Genomic DNA, 23,784 nt, shown 5'->3' with positions numbered 1-23,784 from the left:
GTGTTTCTGACAGATCGGCCTGCGAACCCCTCGCAGCCGGACCACAGTCACAGTACAGACATGTTTGGATAATGCAGTCATGCTTCCTCTCTGTGCCTGTCACTCGTTCTGTTATCTGAAAGACTTTTTTTTTTTTTTTCCTCTCTAGATTTTTCACTCGCTTCCTGGCTCTTGGTTCATCTCACCAACATTTGCTTTGGTTTCATATCTTTTGATCAGACCGATCTCTTAAAAAATGTCTTGCACTGCTGTTACTTTACTCTTAGCAGTTTTTCACTTTTCTTTCTTCCCCCTCCTTTTGTCCCCTCTGTGCTTCTTCACCAGGCAAAGACATCCTGAGGGAGACCATTAAGTTCATGTACACAGACTGGGCCGACAGGGACAACGGCGACATGCGGCGGAAGACTCTGTTGGCCCTGTTTACGGACCACCAGTGGGTGGCACCAGCTGTGGCCACTGCCAAACTCCATGCTGAGTGTTGTGATATTTTGATACCATGGTAGCATTTACAGGATATTGTTTTGTAGTGATATTATACAGGAAAACTGTTACTCAATAAGGCCCATTTACTAGTTGTTTTTCTCTTTCTCTCTGACCCAAGAATTGATGTGTAAGAATCACAGGTTGGTACCCCAAGGTCGAAAATACCACAGAGACGAGACCACTTCCTTACTCCCATCCTCCCTTCCTTATCTTTTAGAAAAGAGCTTGTTAAAGGCCAGGTGGTTTGTTTCAGAATTCACTAATGAAAGAGCTCTGTATTCTATGTCTAGGAGTGTATTTTGCTGGGATGATCATAAATTGTAGCTGAACTGATAAACTACACAAAGGATACTTCTTTGCTCACAAGGCAGGAAGACGTTTCCTTATTTGGTCTGTACTGGTTTGAACTGAGAACCTGCTGACACACGAATCTTTTTTTCCTCTATATAAGCTGTTGTATACTTAATAAACCTTTGAGTTGGTTTGGGAAGGCAACCTGAAGCAATCTGTGTTTCCTTGTTCTCCCAAGCTACTCCCGGCGCTGTAACTAACCCAGCTGAACGGCATACCTGAGTGTTACTTTGAATAATTAGGAATCTTATAAGGAAAGGACAAAACTCTGCTTATTGGTGCCCACGCCTTAGGAGGAAACCCGATCCACGGATGAACCCGGGACGGAGATTTCTTTCACTGAGTTTCAGTCCCCAGTAGAGATGGCACGATACCACTTTTTTATGTCCGATACCGATATCATAAATTTGGATATCTGCCGATACCGATATGAATCCGATATAGTGTTTTTTAATCAACAAAACCGTTTTTTTTTAATATCTTGCTGCATTTTGTATAAGTTCATACTCAAGTTTAAAACAACAACTACACTAAAGCTATTCTGTTATACCTGTATGCAAAAAAAAAAAAAAAAAAAAAAAAAAAAAAAAATTTCATAGTTCAGCAATACTGATCAATCTAATAAACTTAAACCTACACCATCCTCCCTATTCTGGTATTTTAAAGAGTACTTAGCGTAAATATTAAGCAACCTAACTAATAGGGTTCCAACTCCCAGCAACAACAAAAATAAATAAATAAAAAATAGGGAACCACCCCTCACGCTCCACCTCATGATGCTTAATCAACGTAATCAACCTTAATTTGATGCAGTGTGAAAAAAAAAAGCACAGAAATCAATTATTTTTCAGGAAATATTAAATAGATTCAACATCTTTCTTCAACAAAATTGCAGACTGCACAGATGGTACCTTCCCAAAGGAAAAAGTACTATAGCTTACTAGGGTATATATATTAGACTTAATAGTCACTATATACAGTAATTGACTTCTATTCATTTTACATCAAATTAAAACTTTGGGTGTAAGATTCGGATAATTATTTATTAAAAGCTAGACATTTTAAATGAGAATAAGAAAGAAAAGTATGTCTTTGTGCCCCCTTTTCCCTGTTAATGCCCTATCGGCCCCCCTGGCTAAACTTTGCTAGATCCGCCCCTGCACAGTTACCAGCCGTCAGCTACGTAGAAAAAGATCCTCGAGTAGAAAGTAATAAATAAATTCTAACAACAGCTGATCAAGCTTAAACGTGCTGCTGTTGTTCAGCCGCTGGTTTCCTCTTTCTGGTGCAAAGTGGGCCAAAAGCAAACTAGAGACACGGACTCGCGACAGAAAAGCTGATCAGCTGATCATTAAGCAGTTTCATGATTGAAGTAGCAGCCAGAAGAGGCAGTCGCTCCATATATCGTTTGGTAAGCTTAACGCAGGAATGCTTTACAAACATTCAGAGATGGACTTACACACTTGCTTTACTTCTCTCGGGGATAACTTTGTCGGAGATGAAATGCCGGGTTGCTAGCGAAGCTCCACATGCTATCCAGACCACCGACAGGTCCTGCATGCCACAGCCGCTCTATCACGTGATGCATACTGCTCCGACGTGCTTCGTGATATTTAATGGATCGGATTACATTTTTTATTTTTCTCCGATATCCGATCCAGTAATTTAGGTCAGTATCGGACCGATACCGATACGTAATATCGGATCGGTCCATCTCTAGTCCCCAGTTTACTTTTACACGTTCTACCACCACTGCCAGATGGAGACGTGGGCCGACGCCGTGCACTGAGACGAGATACCTTACGTGTTCGGCGTACCGATGATCGGTGCCACGGACCTGTTCCCGTGCAACTTCTCCAAGAACGATGTGATGCTGAGCGCTGTGGTCATGACTTACTGCACTAACTTCGCAAAGACTGGGTAGTAATAGCAGTTTCAACATTTTTTCATATTTATTGATCTGCTGACATTACAATTTGCACATCACAATAGAAAAGCACAAAACCTTCACTTGTACAGCTTTTACAGATAAACCATAGTTTTGTCATACAGCTTGTTTAGATCTAGGAATAAAATCTCTGTTCTAATGCAGACATCGCCACAGAAAGAGTAGTTCACTTTATCGTACAATTGAAGTAGTTTTTCATATTTTGTAAAGCAGGTCCAGATTGGATCCTTTGGTATGTCTAGCAGTACCCTTTTTTTTTTTTTTTTTTTAAGCAATGTTAGACAAAATCTTTCTGCTTTTGTATCGGCACTACCAGATATTTGTATTGTAATTATCACAGAAACAGTAAAACTTTCAAAATTATGTAACAAAAAGTTTAAGATTACCCATACTGTGCTTTCGAAAACATGGTCCACTGGATAAAGACAACTTTTCTTTTACCATTTATGTTGAAGGAAGAGTGTTGGCTTTTTCATTCAGTATGCTGAACAGCATCTGCAGTGAATCTTTTATTTTGAAACTTGAAAGGCTTCTCTATGTATCTGTACCTGACTTCCTGCTGCCTTTTCCTTCTCTGTGCAGGTTGATGTAAAAAAATAGACACGGTGGTCTACCAAGGCAGAGTGGAGAACCACAAGAAATACACTGCAGCACATCTGGTGCACAGCAGACTGTGATGCAAACCCAAAAGGGATTTGTGTCTCTAATTGGGTTTAAACCAGAAACCGTTCACTTGTTAAGCAAATGTGTTAACCACTACACTATGGAGCCACTACTAAACCTACTACAGCTATCACTATGATATGTGTCATCCTATTAAAACACTGCACTTAAATTCTGTGAGCTCTTTAGAATTATACTTTTTTTCCCCAAATGTTTGTAAAGACACTGCACAAGTGTTTAATTTTTATAAACACTTGAATTCAAAGATTAAGAGGTGGACCCCAATACTTTTGTCAATGCAGTGGTGCCAGAAAGGATACTATTGGAAACTATTTGGTTTATCTTAGACATTTGATATTGAAAAAGAAAAACATACATATTCAAGGTCATTAACAAGGACAGGTTGTGCTCACTCACAAAATGACCACACTCAGTTGAGGTCCAGTCTGTAACATATAATAATTCATCATATGAAAATCCCAGTTTGAATCTTCAAGATCCTTGTACAATTTGAACCATTAGGTAAAAAGTAAATATGCATTAAATGTCATAAATCACAATGATTATTATTATTGTTGTTGTTATGTATTCAAAGTAATTTAATTAAACTGGAAAAAGTATATAATGTAAAAACAATATCTATCTATTTATCAATCACGTAAAATCAGTTCTTTCAGACAAAGTCCATCTTACTTGATCCAGAAGGACACTTTAAGGCTTTCTGTTGCCTGCTGTTTTATGATATTTTTCCAAGCAGCAGGAATATCAGCAGGTCTGGCATTATACGCACTAGCAAATTCTTTGTTGTACTTCGCCATCACATATTTCCAGTAGTCGGATGCTTCAAGACTCGTATCTGGAGGGACATTCCAGTCTGGGTACATTTCCTTGTAACACTTATAGGGATGATATGGTAAATGGCCTGCATTTGTATAGCGCTTTTCTAGTCCATAGGACCCCAAAGCACTTTACACTACATTCAGTCATTCACCCATTCACACACACATTCACACACTGGCGATAGCAAGCTACATTGTAGCCACAGCTGCTCTGGGGCGCACTGACAGAGGCGAGGCTGCCGGACACTGGCGCCACCGGGCCCTCTGACCACCACCAGTAGGCAAACATGGGGTTAGTATCTTGCCCAAGGATATTTGGCATGCAGCCAGGATGCAGCCTGGGATCGAACCACCGACCTTCTGATTAGTGGCTGACCTGCTCTGCCACCTGAGCTACAGCCACCCATATTTACCATTTGTAATACTGTTGCAAAACTCAGCATCACTGATCACAAGAGAGGAACATATTTCAGTGTCAAGTTTTTGTGTTCTAACAAACCTATATGAACCCAGACCTTGTGGTCGATGCAGTGAAGCAAAGTGCTCATAATGGGCTCCTCCTCCTGCCTCACAGGGCACTCCACAGAATGGACACTGTTTGCCGCAACCAATCACTCTGGTAAAAAGCTCATTATGTGGTTTCATATTGAGCTGTTTTAGCTTTCTTTCAAAGTTTGACTTTTTAAATTCACTCCTAAGAATGTTTCCCATGTCATTCACAGACACTGTGAGCCAATCAGCAAACTGTTCCTTATCAGCATTGTTTAGGATCATGAAAGCATCAAAAGCATCCTGGGAAATGACCAGTTTATCAAGATCTTTGCGAATGCTTTCCACAAATGTCTTCAAGTCATGACTCTTTCCTGTTTTTGCTTTGTTGATGGCATCATTTATGCTTCTGATACATGACTGGAGATGTCTGTCCTCAAACTCAGATATTGTTGACACAGTTGAGAAGTGCTCCAGTATTTGGTTGAGTAGCCATGTCTTTACATAATCCTGATATGAGAAAATATATCTCTGGTAGTTTTTAAAATCCTCCTTCGAAAGCAGATCCAGTAAAATTGAACACTGGAAGGACATTCGTGTGCTGAACTGCTCACATGTCAGCATGTCATCAATGATATTAGGACCCAGCGAGCGATTAACAAAGTCTTCCACAGCAGGCTTCAAGCATTTGTTGGTGAATTCTTCTGCCTTCTTCTGACACTGGTCTCTTTTATTAAAGATGTCTTTGAAATCATCACGAAACTTTTCCTTGTTTTTCATCAGACATCTGTAGGGATCATTTGCTTGGATGAAATCTTCGTGCATTTTCTGAAACTCTCTGGCTGCAAATCCACAGATGTGCTGTTTGAGAGAAACTTCAAACTCGATGTCTGTCTTAACATCGTGATTGTACTGTAGACTCCCATCAATCATGTGTAGGATCTCCTGGATGTAGGTCTCATGGTAATTGTTTCTGGTTTCCATTTTCTCACTTACAAACTGAGTGCAAAAATTGATGATGCTGTCAGCCAATTGTTGTACAGCCATTGTGTGATCTTGAATGTTGAACATCTTGCTGAGTTTGTGTTTAAATTTGTTGTAGAATCCTTCAGCTGTATATTTGAAAGGCTCTTTTCCACAATCTTCCAAACTCTTTAGACTTAATAATTCACATGCATGACTCCCCCTGTGTGACAGATTGATTCGCAGGAAGTGATATACGCTGGTGAAGACACTGAAGGTCTTTTGTTCACAAAAAGAAAGTTTCTCCAGTGTTTCATTCCACATCTTATCAAACTCTTTTTCCAGCTCTTTGTCTGTCATCTGGACTTTTTTCTTTTTGCATTTGTCTATCTACACACAAACTGCATTTTCAATCTCTTGTGTATGGTTCTTTTTAATTTTTTCAATTTCTCTCATCCCCTCTCTGATTTCTGCTGCTGCTGTGAGCTGATTAAAAACAGATCTCTCCATTTCACGCCGAAGGCTCTTTACACTGTTTGAGAATTCCTCTTTGTATCCTTCAACCAGATAAACATGACCCTCTGTTTGCTGAAAATACTGTGTCAGATTTTCGAGAGGTTTTGTCTCCCATGTGGACAGCAGTGTGGAGGCTTCACTTTTCAAACATATGAGAAATTCTCTCATGTCAGATGGTTCAGATTTTACAGCAACTTTACCAAAATTGGAAATTCTTGTTTCTGTGTTTGTAACCCAGGTGTACATCTCTTTTTTTGAATTCCCACTCCCATTTGTTGAATTCTGTGCAGAGTCTCATGTATGCATCAGCTACGAGGCTGTTTCTGAAGCTGAAGATAAAGTTTTCATGCTTTACTGCAGTCCACAGACTTGTCATCCACTCTTTAAAATCCAAGATATCATTAGCAGATGACTCACAGTTTCCCAGCAGTTGGATGATGTTTTTCTTGAGCTCATATACAGCCTCACTGTACCCTGCATTGACTGGTGCCATTGGTGGGTTTCCATTCCAGAGTCCAGGAATGTACCAGTTCCCAGTGTCAGGGTTGTACTCCATCACATCAGTGAAGCTCTTGTTCTCCTCTTTCTTTTCCATTTTGGCTGCTGCCTGGGTCATCTCATTTAACTGTTCCAGGAGCAGTTTCCTGTCTCGTAAGTTCTTCTCATGGGCTGAAACATCAGACACATTCTGGTGAACAAACACACATTTAGGCTTTTTGCCCACCTCCTTCATCCTGAGAAAAGCATGCACAACTATTTGTAGGATGTCCTTCATTTCGGCTGAATTCTCCATTGCAATATTGACAGTGGCGACATCACTCAGCCCTATAACAAGTGTTGCAAGCTCATTGTCGTGCTCAAAGCTGTTGTCCAGTTGTGCACGTTCTGGTGACTTTAAGCCCTCAGTGTCAATGATCAGCATGAAGTCAAAATTTAGGACTTTTTTCATGTCTTCATTGATTTTGATGAGCGACATAAAGGCACCTCGAGTACATCGACCACTGCTGACTGCAAACTGCACTCCAAACATGGTGTTAAGGAGAGTGGACTTTCCTGTGCCCTGAACTCCAAGAACTGTGACTACACGTATCTTTCTGTTTGGAGACACCAAGTCACTGAGCTGAGAGAGAACATCACTCACCCATCTGAGAGGGATGTTGGATGCATCTCCATCTACAAGCTCAAGAGGAAATCCATCAAGCAACAACTGTGCACACAGTTTGGGCAGATGCTGCAGCTGTTGACGTGCTGGATCTGTTTGTGGAAGGGACAGTGAGGCTTCATAGATCTGACCCATTTCACGGAAGAAGTGTTCAGTCCCCAGTGAGCTGTTGGAAATTTGTCTGTCAATTTCTTTGATCTCCTCTTTGTTCTCAGAGTTCTTACATTTTTCTTTATATTTCTCCCGAAATTCCGACAGTTTTATACGAGACAGGTTATCCAGGTTCATTCGCATCCATTTCAGGAAATAAAACCTCTCTGTTCCTGGGCTTGATATTGCATTAATGAAACATGTCAAGTTCACTTTTGTAATCTTCTATATTTTTGGAGCCAACTTTTTTAAGCCGAAATTCTTCCTTCTCTAAGCAGGTCAGTTCTTTCCATATTTCACCTTGTCGTGGAAGCTGATCTTCTTTGTATTTATGGATGTCTTGAATTTCAGCAGTGATGGCTTCTGCATTTGTCTTTGCAGTCTGGCACTCTGGAGAGTCTTCATCAACCAGGATCCCCAGTTCATGGGCAATTTCTGCCATCTGCTCTGTTTGCATCTTTATCTGTGAGTTCTCAACTACATCACTGATTGTTTTCCTCAAACTTTTGACAAAACACTCCATGTTGCGGTGAACAAAGGTGTCATGGTACTGCTGAGAATTGCTCAGAAGTTTATTGAGAATCTCTGACTTGGACGAGGAGCACTCACCCAGTCTGACAAAAGAGATCATTGGAAGTTCAGAGAGAACAATTCTGTCTTCAATAAAGCCCTTGGATTCTGACAGAGACTGAGGTCTGTACTTTTTAACAATGTCTCTCATGGCCCACAGCATGAGTGTTTACTGTTTCGTGTCTTGATTGGAAAGCAGCAGAGGAACAGAGAACTGACACATGGACATTTTTAGTGACATTTCCTGCTGTAGAAAACCATCAGAACACAGAAAGAGAGCAGCAATTGTTACACCCCTGAAAACAGGGGGAAAAGAATCACGAGAGTGATTATGACTTGCGTGTCTCATGCAGTAGTTTATTGCAGTGAAAATGAGCAGAAACGTTTCACATTCTGTACTGCTAAATGTCACATGGTGGAAGAAAAACACTAAATAATAAACCGAAATACTAAAGTGCTTACTACATATACTTGAGCAGGTTTCCTGATAAAATGGCTGACAATCGCGGCATTTTTAGCTCTTTTATCTTAATGGCCATTACTGTCATGACCCTGTGCCTTCTCGGCTGACTCTGTATGGGTACAAGTGTTTTTGTTGTGCTGCATCTCCTTCTCTCCCCTCCCGCGCACTGCGCTCTACCGGGGCGGAGTCATGACGGCTCCAGCCCCTGGCTCGGACACCTGCAAACAATCATCTTACTCACTTCTTAAGGCGGCTGCTGAGAGTGCTTCCTCGCTGGATTATTGTGTAACACTTGTCAGTGTCATCGCCAATCTGAGCCTTTTTCCGAGTTTCTTTCGTGCCGCAACTTACCTGTTTTTCCTCCCTGTGCCAGATTTCTCGCCAGCCTGAGGACCGCCGTTTGGGTGAGCTAAAAGCCGGAGTCCGAGCTACCTGAGCTTCAGTGGATTGTGTATATAGCCGTCCTCTTCCCGTGCCTGTGTTCCCCGGAGACCCTCTTCCTGTGCCCCCTCACCTGTATATATCCGCACCTGGTGTCTGTGTGTAAATAAATTGTGAACTTTAGTGACGGTCTGCCTCCGAGTCTCTCCTGAGCCTGACAATTACACAGTACAAAACACAGCTCAAAACCGCCACGTATATGTGCACAAAACTGTAGTATAATGCTTCTAACGCTTACAAAACAATGAAGGATTACCTCTTAAATATCTTAACAGTGTACACATTGGAAATATATCAACTTTTAAAGACTTTTACCTGAAAACAGGGGGAAAAGAATCACGACAGTGATTATGACTTGCGTCTCTCATGCAGTAGTTTATTGCAGTGAGGAGAATGCGTGAAAGCCCCCTAGTGGAGAATAGAGACACTACTAATCGATCCCAGAAAAGGCTTACTAGCCGATCATTGATGTATAGATTGCAGTTCTCTTAAGTAACATGAAAGCCATTAATATAACATGAAAAATAATAAACTCTTAACTATTTTCTTACCATATTTACATTATTTTCGTTCAGTATTCTGTTCAGTATTAACTGAACAGTTTTATATGCAGTAGTCCTTCAACCTGTCACACTCTCCCCCACTCAAAAAATGTCGTCCCGACATCATACCAACAAGATGCTTTTCAGTCTATATTCTCTTGTAGTCAAATCAAATCAAATCAAATCACTTTTTATTGTCACATCACATGTGCAGGCACACTGGCACAGCACATGCGAGTGAAATTCTTGTGTGCGAGCCCCACAAGCAACAGAGATGTGCAAACACAACAACACAAACGAGCAAAATACAAGAATGGCCAACCTGAAACTAATAAATATATGTACAATATATAATAGTGTATGCATTTCTGGATGTGTATACTAAATATTTTCCTACGTGTGTGTGTGTGTGTGTGTGTGTGTGTGTGTGTGTGTGTGTGTGTGTGTGTGTGTGTGTGTATACACATTTTTACAAATTAAATAGTAAAAAAAAAATAATAATAAAAAAATAAAATAAAATAAATAAAAATAATAATAATAATAATAATAATAAAATATATAAAATATACAGAGTTGAATATGTGCAAAACAAGTGGCATTTATATACAGTGTGGAGTGCATAATGTTGAAGTTCCAGTAGTGAAGCTGAGGTGTCTATGACGTGTTCAGCAGTCTGATGGCCTGATGGAAAAAGCTGTCTCTCAGTCTGCTGGTACGGGACCGGATGCTGCAGAACCTCCTTCCTGATGGAAGCAGTCTGAACAGTTTATGGCTGGGGTGACTGGAGTCCTTGATGATCCTCCCCGCTTTCCTCAGGCACCGCTTCCTGTAGATGTCTTGGAGGGAGGGAAGCTCACCTCCAATTATCCGTTCAGAGCACCGCACTACTCGCTGGAGAGCTTTGCAGTTGTAGGCGGTGCTGTTGCCATACCAGGTGGTGATGCATCCAGTGAGGATGCTCTCAATGGCACAGTGATAGAAGGTCCTGAGGATGCGGGGGCTCATGCCGAATCTTTTCAGTCTCCTGAGAAAGAAGAGGCGCTGCTGTGCCTTCTTCACTGTTTTGTTTGTGTGTACTGACCACGTAAGATCCTCAGCCAGATGTACTCCAAGGAACCGGAAGCTGCTCACTCTCTCCACAGCAGCGCCGTTGATGGTGATGGGGGTGTGTACTTCTCTGCACCTCCGGAAGTCCACTATCAACTCCTTTGTCTTTGCGACGTTGAGGGTGAGATGGTTGTCTTGACACCAGTGGGTCAGGGCGCTGACCTCCTCCCTGTAAGCCGTCTCATCACCGTTGGTGATAAGACCCACCACTGTAGTGTCGTCCGCAAACTTCACAATGATGTTGGAGCTGTTAGTGGCTGTGCAGTCGTAGGTGTAGAGTGAGTACAGGAGAGGGCTCAGTACACACCCCTGTGGAGCACCAGTGTTCAGTGTGATGGGGGATGAGGTGATGCTGCCCAGTCTGACCACCTGGCGTCTGTCAGACAGGAAGCTAAGGATCCAGCTGCAGAGGGAGCTGCTCAGTCCTAGATCCTGCAGTTTCCTGTCCAGCTTCGAGGGAACGATGGTATTGAATGCTGAGCTGTAATCTACAAACAGCATCCTCACATACGTGTCTCTCTTCTCCAGGTGTGACAGGGCAGTGTGTAGTGTCAGGGCTATGGCATCATCAGTGGACCTGTTGTGGCGGTATGCAAACTGTAGAGGGTCCAGTGAGTCGGGTAGTGCAGAGCAGATGAAGTCCCTGACCAGCTTCTCGAAGCATTTGCTTACGATGGGGGTCAGGGCTACAGGTCGCCAGTCGTTCAATGAGGAGATGGTGGAGGATTTGGGTACAGGGACGATGGTGGCCATTTTGAAGCAGGCTGGGACTACAGACAGAGAGAGGGAAAGGTTGAAGATGTGCGTGAACACTCCAGCCAGCTGAGCCGCGCATGACCTGAGGACGCGGCCGGGAATCCCGTCCGGACCAGTAGCTTTGCGTGCGTTCACCTTCCTGAAGCACTTCCGCACATCCTCCTCAGACACAGTGTGCGCACTGACGTCATCCGCGGTGCGCACACTGTCCAGTCTCATGGTGTTCGCTAGTCAGGACATCAACAGTAGGGTGAACCAATGTCCTCAATTCTGTAGGTTTAACACCTGTTTCACCACAGTCCATCACTGGTGACTGAAGACAAAGTCTATAACCAGTCCATATGTGAGTCTTCACAAAGTCTATTGTCTATGGTTATAATCCACAGATGGGGAAAAGTTCATGTCTTTTTCTTGATGACAGTCTGTAAGTACAGTTCTCAAGTCATCAGTGAAAAAGTGTCAACTTACATTTGCTGGAGTCCATACAAACCAATGGGCTGGGTGCAGTATGACTGCACAGCTGGAAACCATGCAACCAGGCCCGGGTACACAGGAAGCAGTTGCGGTGCTGGCTGAACACTGTAGCAAGATGGGGTGCCCAGTTGGTCATACGTCATCCGTCTTGGCGGGTGTCTCTCTCGCTGTGGCCACTGAGGTGTCTCCTCCTCAAGTCCCTCGAGTACAACAGGTGGAGGAGGGGCAGGTATGTCACCTGCAGTGGGCTCTGCCTCCTCACAAGTTGTCTCCACGGCAGCTGGGTCAGGCGCCTCCAGATGGTCTCCAGCAAGAGGCTCTGGTGTTGGTGCAAGAGCAGGGACTGAAGCTGCGGGCTGAGAAGTTGCTGTGAGAAGTTCTTGTTCTGATGGCTGGGACACAGGTTGAGGTGGTGCGTAATGACAGCGGTATTCATCAACACTGCCCTCATCATCAGAGTCTGGCACAACAGCGACAGGTTTATCAGTCTTTTTCTGTTCATGTCTTGTACAATTATCTTTTTCAGGCACTTTTTCAAAAGGTAAGTGGTCACATGACATAAGCAAGTTTCTGTGAAGCTCTCTAGAGCGCCCTCTGCCTCTCTCCGGTCTTACCTCATAGATAGGGAGGTCAGGCCCCATTTGTCTGACTACTGTGTGAACAGTGTCCTCCCAATAGTCTCTCAGTTTCCCTGGGCCTCCTCTAGGTGTCAGGTTTCTGACCAGAACTCTCTCGCCAGGTTGTAACACAGAACTCCTTACTTTTGTGTCGTAGTGTCTTTTGCCCTTTTCAGCAGCTTTCTTTGCATTCTCATTTGCTATAGGCTTGTTCCATGCTCTTTCTCCATTTTTCAACATAGTCTCTGTGGTCACTAAAATCTGTTTCTGAGTACAGTCCAAAGAGCATATCTACTGGTAGCCTGGGTGACCGTCCAAACAGTAGGTAAAATGGGGAGTAGCTAGTGACTTCACAATGTGTGCAATTATATGCATACATTAACTTGTTGATAGATTCCTTCCAGTTTGACTTTTGTGTTTCAGTTAGCATTCTAAGCATTTGCAACAATGTCCTGTTCATACGTTCAACTTGACCGTTCCCCATTGGGTGATAGGGTGTTGTCCTAGAACTGGCCATGCCACAAAGCTTTTTGAGCTGACTGAATAGCTGATTTTCAAATTCACCTCCTTGGTCATGATGAATGCGACAGGGGAAGCCAAACTTTAGGGCATAGTCATTGAATATCAGGTTTGCAGCAGTTTTGCCTGACTTGGAGGTGGTGGCATAGGCTTGGGCAAAACGTGTGAAGTGGTCAGTTATCACTAGAATATATTCATAACCGCCTTTGCATTTTTTAAAGAAGGAGAAAGTCTATACACACCAGCTCAAAGGGCTGCGTAGTTACAATGTTAGTTAAAGGAGCTCTTGTTTCATGGCTGGGCTTTTTCTGCTTTACACAGGAACAAACGTTGGTCACATAATGCTCGATGTCTGCCTGCATGTGTGGCCAAAAGAAGCGTTCACGTATCAAAGACACTGTGTGATCAACACCTTGATGGCCCATATTATTGTGCAGCTCTTCAAGTACAGTCTATTTGAACTGATCTGGTAGGACTAGCTGTTTCCGGGCAGAAGTAAGTCTGTACAAGGTGCCATTGTTATCTAGTCTTAACTTGCCCCACTCTCTGAACAAGCATTTTGTCTTAGGGTCAAATGTTCTTAGCTCTTTGGGCAGTGGTTTTGAATCTGTCTGTTTACACTGTAATACAGGGCTTATAACAGGATCAGACTTTTGCGCTTCATTAAGCTGTTCTTTTGGTATGGGTGTGAATGTTGCTTCTGCTGGCTCGCCTTCTGCTGTGACTGACATTGCTGCAGCTGAGAGTGTCCATGCGGCAGGTGTGTCTTTCTGTACCTCAATGGCCTGGATAGCAGCTGCAATAGTGTCCGGTGGCACTTCCTCAGAGCAGTCTCTCATTAAGGTTTCTACATCAAGTGGCATTCTTGATAAAGCATCTGCATCACTGTTTTCCTTCCCTGGTTTGTACTTAATGGTGAAGTGAAAATCAGCGAGCTCAGCGACCCATCTTGATGTGGTGGCATTCAGTTTGGCTGTTGACAGAATGTACGTTAGCGGGTTGTTATCGCTGTAGACAGTAAATGTTGGGGCATAGTACAAATAGTCTCTGAATTTGTCAGTGATAGCCCACTTCAATGCTAAAAATTCTAGTTTTCCTGCATGGAAGTGGTAGTCTTTTTCAGCCGCTGTTAGAGTACGGGAGCCATAAGCAATAACTCGCAGCTTACCATCTTGTCTCTAGTACAACACTGCGCCTAGCCCTTTGTGTGAGGCGTCTGTGTGTACGATGAACGGCTGTGTGAAATCTGGGAACCCCAGCACTGGTGGGTGAAGCAAACAGTCTAGCTAAGCTACTCTAGTCAAGCGCACGTTGATGCTGGTCAGTCCACACGATTTGTTTTGAGGAGGGCACAACTTGACTGGCTCTCTTTGGTCTTGCCCTTGGCCCTTTTGTGGTGTCTGAGTTCTCTGGGGTTTTGTCAGCTTTTAACAGTTCATACAAACAACCTGCTTTTCTGGAGAAGTCTTTTATGTATTGTCTGTAGTAGGAGAGAAGGCCTAACATTTTTCTGAGCTGACCAACATTTTGTGGTTTTATACCTTTGAGTGCTTTGACTGCTTCAGAGTCTGCAGGATCCACTTTACTGCCTTCTGCAGACACTATTCTGCCCAAATAGCGCACCTCAGACTTAAACATGTCGCACTTACTTGGCTTAAGCTTTATACCAAAGCCTCTCAATCTCTGGAGCACTTTTCTCACGTCCTCCAAGTGATCTTTGAACGTTTTGCTGTAAACTAATGTGTCATCCAGATAGGGGATGCAGATGTTGTCGCGAAGCCCATCCAGACACTCTTCCATATAGCGCTGAAATGCTGCAGGGGCATTCATAAGTCCAAAGGGGATGCGAATCCACTCATATAATCCCCAGGGGGTCACAAAAGCAGTGAGTGGACGACTTTCTTCTGACATGAACCCCTGGTGGTACGCTTTCCCCTGATCTAAAAGCGAAAACCAGGAGTTTTCACCCAAACTGTCCATAATGTCCTGGACGCGTGGGATGGGCTGGCGATCAGGATGGGTTTTCCGATTCAGGTCTCTGTAGTTTATGCACAGTCTTAAAGTACCATCTTTTTTTCTAACACAAACAACTGGTGAGGAGTATGACGAGTCTGATTTTCTGACCCAGCCTTGTGCTATTAAATCATGCAGGTAACTTTTCATCTCTTGGTAGAGCGGCCGTGGCACAGACAGGTACGTATGTGCGTTTAACTGGTTCGTAGTCTTTGAGTGATATGGTCATTTTCAGTTTTTCAATACAGCCTATATCATTGTCTGTTTTAGAGAAAGACTGGCATTCCTCTCTGAGCATCTGTTTCGCTAATACTCTCTGCTCTTCACCCAGGTGGCTAAGATCTACAGGTGGGTCCCACTCTTCACTAGCGCTACACTGGGCTTGTGTATTTGTCTGGTTAACAGTAGCTACAGATGTGGCTTTTTCAAACACCTGGGCAGTTAAACAGCTGTAATAGTCTGAACCGAACCAACTAATGTACGGCCTGGTATGACAATTTCATGGTCAGTTGGGTTAGAGACACCTAGTGTTATGACGGGTAAAGTACCCTTCTTAACTTTAACCAAAGTATCAAAAAACTCAAGATTGTCTGGCCACTGGGGGTTTAAGTCTGGCTCAAATATCATGACCATGTCTTGTTTGAATGGCCCTGCTGCTATACGACCCTCAACATGCATGTGGCTTTTTTTTGGTACAGTAATACAGTCTTTCTTTGTCATCACTTTGTACTTGTCAACTGCATCTGCACTAACAGCCTGTATAAAAGCTTTCACCTTGTGTCTTTTGAGGCTGGGAAATGCTTTTCTCACTGTGCTGTACAGTGTAGCTTGGTCAGTCTTATTCACAATGTATTCAATTACATTGTAGCCTATAATAGGGCATGTGAGCTGAAAACCTTTCATTACCAACATGGGGATCGTCAATTTCTCAGTTTGTTCAGTTCCGGAAACAAGTTGGAAGGTTGTCTCAACCCACCCAAGATATGGCATGTTGGTCCCATTTGCTGCGGTCAGGGTGAGTTCAGATGTATCCATAATATCTGCTACATCTCTCAGCTCTGTGTGTGGCAGATAGTACTTTTTCCACTTCTCATCGATGATTGATACCTGTGAGCCTGAGTCCCATAGAGCTTGAAGCCTGTGGCCGTCCAGGAGACACTCAACCAGACATTGCCTGCCCACCAGAGATGTGACTTTGTGAGGGGAATTTACATGAGCTGGCGACAGTGGTACCTGGACAGTCTCATTTTCTTTCTTAGTCTTTAAGCCAGTGCATTGTCTCTTATGTTTTCTCCAGTGTTGTTTCTGGCATGTTCTTGAACAATAAAGTGCATTTTTACATGCTGAACACTGTCTCATGCCTGACTTTTCTTGTTTACAGTTGGAGCAATGTTGGGACTTGTGGATGATGGGCATGGTTAACACTCGTCCCTCGGTGGTAACCATTGCTGGTTTAAATGTTTCTCTTTATATGGTCTCATACCTCTGCTTCTACAACCAGCCTGAAAGTGTTCTCTACTCCCACAGAGGTAGCAGTGGGTGCAGCGCTTGTTGACTTCATTCTGCTGGCAGATGTGGCACCTCCTCTCACAGCAGGCTGGACTACCTGTGTAGTGCTGTACAGGATACTGAGGGGGTGGTGGTCTTTGACGGGGGCCCTGGAAGCTATAATACTGCTGGTCCCTATCATACTGCATAACTGGTGGTGGGGCATATGACTGAGGACCAGGCACCGGCTGCTGTAGAGTCTCTTTAATCTGAGCTATCTCTGCACTGAGACCTTTCAGGGAGGCTACACCTATCTTAAGCTCCGCTAACTCAGTTAAAAGCTCGGGTGGTATCTTAGCTTTAACTTCTTTTACAGGCTTCTTAGCCGGTGACACATCATCTGACTGCACTGCACTCACACTTGTAGCAGTCTGTGATGCTAAACATCTCTTCTTGTTTTTCCTTTCTGCCTCATTGGCACAAGCCATATTTAACCTCTCTAACAGGAGTTCATCAGGTATCTTAGAGTCCAACAGGAGTGGCTGCATATCTATCCTGACACTGTCACTCTGGAAGCCTGTGAGTATGGTGTGCAAACACATACGCTGGACAAAAGCTGGGTTGTATTTGAGTCCTGACTCTGATTCTTGGGAAGCAAATAAGACTTTCTGCTTTAGATCTAAAACTCTCATCAGGAAGCTTTGAGCAGTCTCTTTTGGGGTTCAACCAAGCCTATATTCAGACCCATCTCAGTGGACTGGATCAGACAAATGTGGAAACACTAATGAGTCTTTGGCCACACAGTTTGTCTGAATTAATTAATTTAATTCTCCCAACACATTAAAAATGAAGGCAATAATACATCACTAACATAATTTCAAGATCTGTTGATTAACATTCTATGGACAGAAAGACAATTTTAAATCCACATCACTGAGGTCATTTTAACTTAACACTGACCGAAGTTTAACTCTGCAGATCATGACAGATATAGAATGAATGTTCCATTAAAACGTTTAAAAAATACATATAGATACATATAAGATTACATATGTCAGAGCAGGAAAAGATAATTTTAAATACAGAATAACAAAGTCAAATATTTAGCATATACTCAGATTTGCTTCAAAAACCTCAAACATGTAAATATTTTACATCAGATCCCCCAGATACAGCACTGTTAGCTTTTTCATTTTGACTGTCCTATTAAAAGAATGGAGACTGAGTCATCTATAACACACATAGTGACTATCTGAAACAAAGCAAAGGGATGTTCATATGCATGTGCGAATGTACATGAGCTAATGATTAGCGTTAAAATTTTTTTTAGTTTTAATATAATTACTTGAATTAATTACTTAAAAGTGCAAAAAACCTGTGAGCAGATTATTTTTCAAACAGAGGTAAAAGTAACCAAAAACTTCTTTTAAAAACTTGCTTTAAATCATATTGTTTAATATGTATGTGGGTGTTAAAATATTTTAAGGTTTGTCTTATGAAATACTAGTTTTTCTTTCTATCTCACAAAAACAAAAATTACAATATCTGGGATGTGTTCTTCTGTACACAAGAACAAAAATGAGAAGGTATGTAAGTTGTTACTTGATGTTAAATGATTTCTTGAGGCTTTTTTCTGCCTGCTCTTTTGTGATGTCATTCCAACTTTCAGGAATATCAGCAGGGTTTGCATTATATTCTTTGGCAAGGTCCGTGTTGTACTTTGCCATTACATATTTCCAGTAGTCTGATGCCTCAAGGCTCGAATCTGGAGGGATTTTCCAGTCTGGGTAAATTTCCTTGTAATTCTTGTAAGGGTGCCATCTACCATTTGTATCAATGCAGCTAAAACACTGCTCACTGATCACAGAGGAAGAGCATATGTCAGTGACAAGTTTGTTTGTTACATGCCAAGTGTATTTACCCAGACCCTCTGGCCTATGCAGTAGAGCAAAGTGCTCAGTATGGCCTCCTCCTCCTGCGTCACAGGAAGCTTTGCAGAATGGACACTGTTTGCCACAACCAACCAGTTTGTTGAAAAGCTCATTCTCAGGCTGCACATGGAGCTGCTGTAGTTTCACTTCAAAGTTCAGTGTCTGAAACTCTTTTCTCAGAACTTGTTTCATCTCATTCACAGACACTGTGAGCCAGTCAGCAAACTGTTTCTTGTCAGCATTGTTCAAAAACATGAAAGCACCAAGAGCATCTTTGGAAATTACCAGTTTATCACCAAGTTCTTTACAAATATCTTCAACAAATGTCTTCAAGTCATGACTCTTTCCTGTTTTTGCCTTGTTGATGGCATCATTTATGCTTCTGATACATGACTGGAGATGTCGGTCCTCAAATTCAAATGCTGTTGACACATTTGAGTAGCGCTCCACTATTTGGTGGTAAATCCATGTTTTTACATAATCCTCATATGAAAAAATATAACTCAGATAGTTTTTTAAATCATTCTTTGAGAGTAAATCCAATAAAACTGAATACTGGAAGGACATTCGTGTGCTGAACTGCTCACATGTCTGCATTTCATCAATGATTTTAGGACCCAGGGACTGATTGATAAAGTCTTGAACAGCAGGCTTCAAGCACTGGTTGGTGAATTCTTCTGCTTTCTTTTGACATTGGTCTTCTTTATTAACCACATGTTTGAAATCATCACAAAACCTGTCCTTGTTCTTAATCAAACATTTGTAGGGATCATTTTCTTCATACACTTTCTTAAACTCTATGGCTGCAATTCCACAGATGTGCTGTTTTAGAAAAACTTCAAACATAATGTCTCCCTTGACGTCTTGGTTTTTCTCAAGGTTCTCATCAGTGATGTGTAGGATCTCCTTGATGTATGTGTCACAGTACATTTTTTTCCTTCTCACTTTTTCACTCACAAACTGAGTGCAAACATCTATGATGCTGTCAGCCAGTTTTTGTGCAGCCATTATGTAATCTTGAATGTCAAAAAACATACCTACTTCCTCAACTCTATTTGAGTATCTTTCAGCTGTATATCTGAAAGGTACCAAACCACAATCTTCCAGCCTTTTTTCTAAGAGTTCAAGTGTAACGTCCCCTTTATGTTTCAGGCTTTCTCTCAGATAAGATGATGCATTGGTAAAGATTTGCTCAGCTTGCTTTTCAGAACAAGGAAGTTTCTTCAGTGTTTCACACCACATCTTGAGAAACTTATTTTCAAGTTCTGTCTCTCCCATCGGAACATTATTTTTCCAACACTCATTAATCAGTAGCCAAACTGCATTTTCAATCTCTTTTATGTGATTCTCTTTGATTCGATCAATTTCTATCATTTCCTGTGTGATTTCTGCTGCTGCTGTGAGTTGATTAAAAACACTCCTTTCCATTTCACGCCGAAGGCTCTTTACATTGCTTGAAAATTCCTCTTTATATCCTTCGACAAGATGAACATGACCGTCTGTTTTCTTAAAATATTGTCTCAGATTTTCTAGAAGTCTTGTCTCCCATGTGGACAGCACTGTGGAGGCTTCAATTTTCAAACGTTTGAGAAATTCTCTGATGTCAGAAAACTGAGATTTTGCTACAATTGTACCAAAATTGGAAATTCTTGTTTCTGCGTTTGTTACCCAGGTGTACATCTCTTTTTTGAATTCCCACTCCCATTTGTTGAATTCTGTGCAGAGTCTCATGTATAAATCAGCTACGAGATTGTTTCTGAAGCTGAAGATGAAGCTTTCGTGCTTTACTGCATTCCATAGGTTTGACATCCACTCTTTAAAATCCAAGATATCCTTGGCCGATGACTGACAGTTTCCCAGCAGTTGGATGATGTGTTTCTTGAGCTCATATACAGCCTCACTGTAGCCTGCACTGACTGGTGCCATTGGCGGGTTTCCATTCCAGAGTCCAGGAATGTACCAGTTCCCAGTGTCTGGACTGTACTCCATCACATCAGTGAAGCTCTTGTTCTCCTCTTTCTTTTCCATTTTGGCTGCTGCCTGGGTCATCTCATTTAACTGTTCCAGGAGCAGTTTCCTGTCTCGTAAGTTCTTCTCATGGGCTGAAACATCCGACACATTCTGGTGAACAAACACACATTTAGGCTTTTTGCCCACCTCCTTCATCCTGAGAAAAGCATGCACAACTATTTGTAGGATGTCCTTCATTTCAGTCGAATTCTCCATTGCAACATTGACAATGGTGACATCACTCAGCCCCACAACAAGTGTAGCAAGCTCATTGTCGTGCTCATAGCTGTTGTCCAGTTGTGCAAGTTCTGGTGACTTTAAGCCCTCAGTGTCAATGATCAGCATGAAGTCACAGTTTAGGACTTTTTTCATATCTTCATCGATTTTGATGAGCGACATAAAAGCACCTCGAGTACATCGACCACTGCTGACCGCAAACTGCACTCCAAACATGGTGTTAAGGAGAGTGGACTTTCCTGTGCCCTGAACTCCAAGAACTGTGACTACACGTATCTTTCTGTTTGGAGACACCAAGTCACTGAGCTGAGAGAGAACATCACTCACCCATCTGAGAGGGATGTTGGATGCATCTCCATCTACAAGCTCAAGGGGAAATCCATCAAGCAACAACTGTGCACACAGTTTGGGCAGATGCTGCAGCTGTTGATGTGCTGGATCTGTTTGTGGAAGGGACAGTGAGGCTTCATAGATCTGACCCATTTCACGGAAGAAGTGTTCAGTCCCCAGTGAGCTGTTGGAAATTTGTCTGTCAATTTCCTTGATCTCTTCTTTGTTCTCAGAGTTCTTAAATTTTTCTTTATATTTTTCCCGAAGTTCAGACAATTTTACATGAGACAGGTTATCGAGGTTCATTTGCATCCATTTCAGGAAATAAAACCTCTCTGTTCCTGGGCTTGATATTGCATTGATGAAACATGTCATAGCTGTCGACATGTTATAAGAGTTCTGCTTTTTCCGCAGTTCTTTTTTCTGTAACAGAAGTTCACTTCTGTAATCTTCAATATTTCTAGACCCGATATGTTGAAGTCGAAATTCTTCCTTCTCTAAGCAGGTCAGTTTTTTCCATATTTCACCTTGCAGTGGAAGCTGATCTTCTTTGTATTTATGGATGTCATGAATTTCAGCAGTGATGGCTTCTGCATTTGTCTTTGCAGTCTGACACTCTGGAGAGTCTTCATCAACCAGGATTCCCAGTTTATAGGCAATGTCTGCCATCTGCTCTATTGTCATCTTAATCTTTGAGTTCTTCACCACATCTCTGACTTTTTTTCTCAAAGTTTGTACAAAATCTGCATCATTTTTCTGTTTCTTCTTAGTTATGATGTTGTTGTTACTCAAGCCCAATTTGTTTGCTACTGTTCTTAAAACCTCGTTATTACTTTCACCATTACCAACCAAGAAGATCTGTGTCTTTTGGTTTATGTTAGTGAGTAGACTGCACTCAGACTCATCCAAATCGCCGAAGAACACAAAAACTGCTGCAGATGTCTGACACAGAAAGGAGTATTGTGTTTCAAAAGATTCAATGTCCCCACGAAGGTTAGCTACAGCCACTGGCTGACTGAAAATATCAATGTTTGTGTTTCCACCAGGAAGATACCAAGTAATCTCAGTCAGTCCGTTGGATATTGCTCTTGGACTGTCACCACACTCCATGTTGCGGTGAACAAAGGTGTCATGGTACTGCTGAGAATTGCTCAGAAGCTTATTGAGAATCTCTGACTTGGACGAGGAGCACTCACCCAGTCTGACAAAAGAGATCATTGGAAGTTCAGAGAGAACGATTCTGTCTTCAATGAAGCCCTTGGACTCTGACAGAGACTGAGGTCTGTACTTTTTAACAATGTCTCTCATGGCCCACAGCATGAGTGTGCACTGATTGGTGTCACAATTGGGAAGCAGCAGAGGAACAGAGAACTGACACATGGACATTTTTAGTGCCATTTCCTGCTGTACAAAACCATCAGAACACAGAAAGAGAGCAGTGATTATGTCGAGTGGGTTTGGCATGTCTGTGATCAATGATTGATCATTATGGTTTATCCTATTTCTAGCTGTGACATTAACCATCATCAGTTCCTTTAGAAAATACCATGGGAGGTCTGATTTATACTTGGCAGGTTCATCATTAATCATCTGCTCATCAATCTCAAGTAATTTGCTACGTGATTGTTTCTCCCTGTAGTACCGCTTCAAGTTCAAGTCCTCCAGTATGCTCACCAGGTGCCTCCCTGTTGATATAAAAAATTTTGTTATTTCTGTAACCATCTTAATGACTACCGGTATGTTTCTTACACATACAAATCTAATAACATCGTTCGCATAAAACGACCACTTCCTGTGGTAGTCTTATAGCTTTCATATATATACATAGGTATACTGCAAGGTATATCGTATCATTGTTCAAGTGTTTACTACACATTGGGAGGGTTTTTTAAATCGTTTGTTTTCCTAGAAATTAAAATCATCAAATTAGTCTTTTATACTTAGTTTAAACAATGTTTAGTTACTTGTTTATGCAAAGTATTCATCACTGTGATTTGTTTTGTATTATAAAAGCTTTAAAAAACAAAACAAATAAAAGCTATAAAAGCATTTCTTTAAGTTTAGTTTCTTAGTTTTAGTGATGTGTTGATAGGTTCATTTTAGGGGTATCGTCTTCTTTAAATATTGCTAATCTAGAGTGTCTTTCTTTTCTAGTCATACTATTTCGCTGATCTACAAATACTAAAGTTAGATTCCACTATGCTGTTCAGATAGTAAACTCGTCTGGAAAGAGATCCTGTTCAAAATTGGCTAACTCTATTTTTAAGATTCTTCAAAAACGCTATCCACTGTACAGATTAAACTAAACAACTAGCCGAGGAAAATGGGTAGATGGATGGATAGGTAATAGTAATTTTCTCAGTATCTGTACCATGAATGTAAATTTCTAAAATTTAGATTTGACAAATTATACGAAACAGCATTAAATTTAGCTAAATTCACACTGATAACTGTTATATTTGGGATAACCTTACAGTGGAACTTTAAAATATTACTTCCAACCTACAAGTTTGTTTTTCACCTATTTTGAATGTGCAGTATTATCACACAACTTTTCAAATAAACAAAAAGTATAATGAAATTACTTTATAAAGACATTTCCATGTTTACACTGAGACTTAGCAAGTCCATGCACCCGTTCCCTGTGTAACACATTTTTGTTTGTTTTTTGTATTTTAAATAGCTATGACTTAAATTTACTTACTTGTGTGTGTATGTCTGC

General features: G+C 41.7%; 1 protein-coding gene and 1 pseudogene across 1 annotated transcript; both read right to left on the bottom strand.

Moving 5' to 3' along the window:
- Window positions 1-6,303: 6,303 nt before the first annotated feature.
- Window positions 6,304-17,042, bottom strand: LOC147336065 (interferon-induced very large GTPase 1-like; annotated as a pseudogene).
- Window positions 17,043-18,152: 1,110 nt separating this feature from the next.
- LOC147336064 (interferon-induced very large GTPase 1-like) lies at window positions 18,153-22,652 on the bottom strand. The gene has a single exon (XM_086284967.1). It carries the CDS (start codon window positions 22,650-22,652, stop codon window positions 18,153-18,155), a length of 4,500 nt encoding a protein of 1,499 aa, XP_086141093.1.
- Between the last annotated feature and the right edge of the window lie 1,132 nt (window positions 22,653-23,784).

Source organism: Aulonocara sp. 'chitande type north' Nkhata Bay, linkage group LG3 (genome assembly GCF_057382095.1).
Source record: "Aulonocara sp. 'chitande type north' Nkhata Bay isolate Kocher_YH1m ecotype deep benthic linkage group LG3, A_spYH_male_GT1.1, whole genome shotgun sequence".
Taxonomy (NCBI): Eukaryota; Metazoa; Chordata; class Actinopteri; order Cichliformes; family Cichlidae; genus Aulonocara; species Aulonocara sp. 'chitande type north' Nkhata Bay.
The sequence above is the reverse complement of the archived record's forward strand: the minus strand, read 5'-3'. Positions and strand labels throughout refer to the sequence as shown.